The sequence below is a fragment of the Helianthus annuus genome, chromosome 3 (assembly GCF_002127325.2).
Source record: "Helianthus annuus cultivar XRQ/B chromosome 3, HanXRQr2.0-SUNRISE, whole genome shotgun sequence".
NCBI classification, from domain to species: domain Eukaryota; kingdom Viridiplantae; phylum Streptophyta; class Magnoliopsida; order Asterales; family Asteraceae; genus Helianthus; species Helianthus annuus.
In genome coordinates, this window is record NC_035435.2 from 132,770,531 (window position 1) to 132,772,814 (window position 2,284).

The 2,284-nt window shown below is 37.0% G+C and overlaps 1 protein-coding gene across 1 annotated transcript; it reads right to left on the reverse strand.

The window, feature by feature from the left end:
* Window positions 1-664: 664 nt before the first annotated feature.
* LOC110932042 lies at window positions 665-1,893 on the reverse strand. The gene is made up of 4 exons (XM_035988173.1): window positions 1,858-1,893; window positions 1,527-1,776; window positions 1,188-1,457; window positions 665-1,065 (listed from the first exon to the last, which is right to left on the reverse strand). Exons 1-4 carry the CDS (start codon window positions 1,891-1,893, stop codon window positions 665-667), a joined length of 957 nt encoding a protein of 318 aa, XP_035844066.1.
* Between the last annotated feature and the right edge of the window lie 391 nt (window positions 1,894-2,284).

Here is a 2,284-nt window from a genome sequence, read left to right on the forward strand (position 1 = left end):
TTGTTGTAATTTTCAGGTTAGCTTTTGTTAAGGATGTGTAGTGCAACTGATGAAGTCTTTGAATGTTTGTAATTTTTAGGTTGAAATGAATTCAGGTCTTTTGTAATCCAACTGATGTTTGCTGAAATGAAATGAAGTCTTTGAATTTAGGCAGTCATGAATGTAGTGCAAAGATTATGGTTATGTGCAGACTATGTAATGAACAAATTACCAAAGTTTTCACATCCGACAAATGACCAAACGACCAAACATAATGAACAAATTACCAAAGTTTTGACATCGGACAAATGACCAAAAGACCAAATATTTCTGCATTCAACTTCAACAACTGACCACTGCAAACCAAAAGACCAAACATAATGAACAAATTACCAAAGTTTTGACATCGGACAAATGACCAAAAGACCAAACATAAACTGCATTCAACATATGACCACTGCATTCAACATAAGACCAAAAGACCAAACATAAACTGCATTCAACATATGACCACTGCATTTAACATAAGACCACAAGTTCAAAACACTACATCATAAACATAAGTTCAAAAGACCAGCATTCAAACATAAGTTCAAAACATTACATCATCTAAACATAAGTTCAAAAGACCATCTGATCCAAACCTAACTAGACTCCATTACAAAAGATCAAAACATAGACTCCATCAGGCTTTCTTCTTTCCCCTACCCTGCTTCTTTTGGACATTTTTACCCTCACAACCTTTTTTCATTGTCTTTGTCTTCACACCCTTGTTTTGCTGATCTGGCAGCACACCTGTACAGGTCCTGCTGTTGTGGCCTTTACCTTTACACTTACCACATGATCCTTGAAGGTTTTTCTTCAATAACTTGCCTGCCTTCTGCACATCCTCTTTCTCAACTAGAGATCTTTTTCTTTTCTTTTTTGGTCTACCAACTGGCTTGTGATATTTTGGTGCTATGATTGTAGTGGGAACCCTTGATTTGTTCCAAAGAGACATGCCATTTACGGGAAACACCTTGAAGTTGTAAACTTGTTTCCATGTGTCTAGATGGTATATTGGATGCACTAAGGAATCCCAACCTTCTGACCATAACTTTGCATATTCCATATGGTAGCAACAACATGTGAACATGGAATTCCAGTGATCTCCCATGTCCTGCATGTGCAGGTTTTCTGTCCCATGTCTACCACACATTTCCACTTACCTGGTCCTGCAACACCATACTGATCCCCTCCATTCCAGCTAACCCTGCAACCTGAAGCACTTTTCTTGATCTCTTCAAACAGCTCTGTAGCAAATGGTGTGAGGGGCCCATCAGTTTTGTCAATTACTTGAAGCACATTAACTATTCTCCTCATGCAATATTCTCTGATGTATTCTAAGATGGTGATGATTGGTTTATCTCTACCATCTAGAATCTTAGAGTTAAACACCTCACACATGTTATTTAATAATACATCTGATTTTCCCCTTCCTACAAATATAACACAAGGATTAAAAAAAACATATAAGCACACATATACTAAAAAAAATAGGAAATAACCTGTGAAATGTGATCTGGACCAGTGTATAGGGTCTATCTTAGACAACCACAGATGTGCCTTTGTGTTCATTCTTTTGAGTTCTTCCATTGTCTTCTCAAAGTAGAAAACTGTTGTGCTTCTTGCTAGTTTCCATAATATGTCTTTATAAGCTCTCCCTTTGAATGTAAGTTGCATGTTTTCATGGATGTGTCTAACACAGAATCTGTGTTCAGCACATGGAAATAACCTAGACACAGCTTCAAGTATTCCCTATGTCAACCAAACAACATTCATTAACATGTATTAACATTAATTATTAACAACATAATACATTAACAAAAAAAAACTAACCTTTTGTCTGTCACTCATGAACACAAAATTGGACATTGGTCCAATGTCCAAATCTTGTCCCAACAATTGCAGGAACCATAACCAGGAGTTGTTATTTTCTGCCTCTACAATGGCATATGCAACAGGGTATATGCCATTGTTATTGTCAACACCCACTGTCACGGCCCTCGGCCCCGGTTTGACCCGGTTCAAGAGCCGCGGGACAGGAATCCCGTGGTATTTAATTTAGGTGACAGCGGAAGTCTTTTAACACAGGATCTTTTAATACTAAAAATGCCCGTTTAATATATTACATAAAGTTTTAGGGATAAAATCCCATAATTTACAATAAGATGATTTCGCAAGGAAATCTTTATTTCTCAAAACATGTTTCTTTATTTATTTATACGGAGCCACTTCTCTGAGCTTGTAGTGCTTCACGACACTT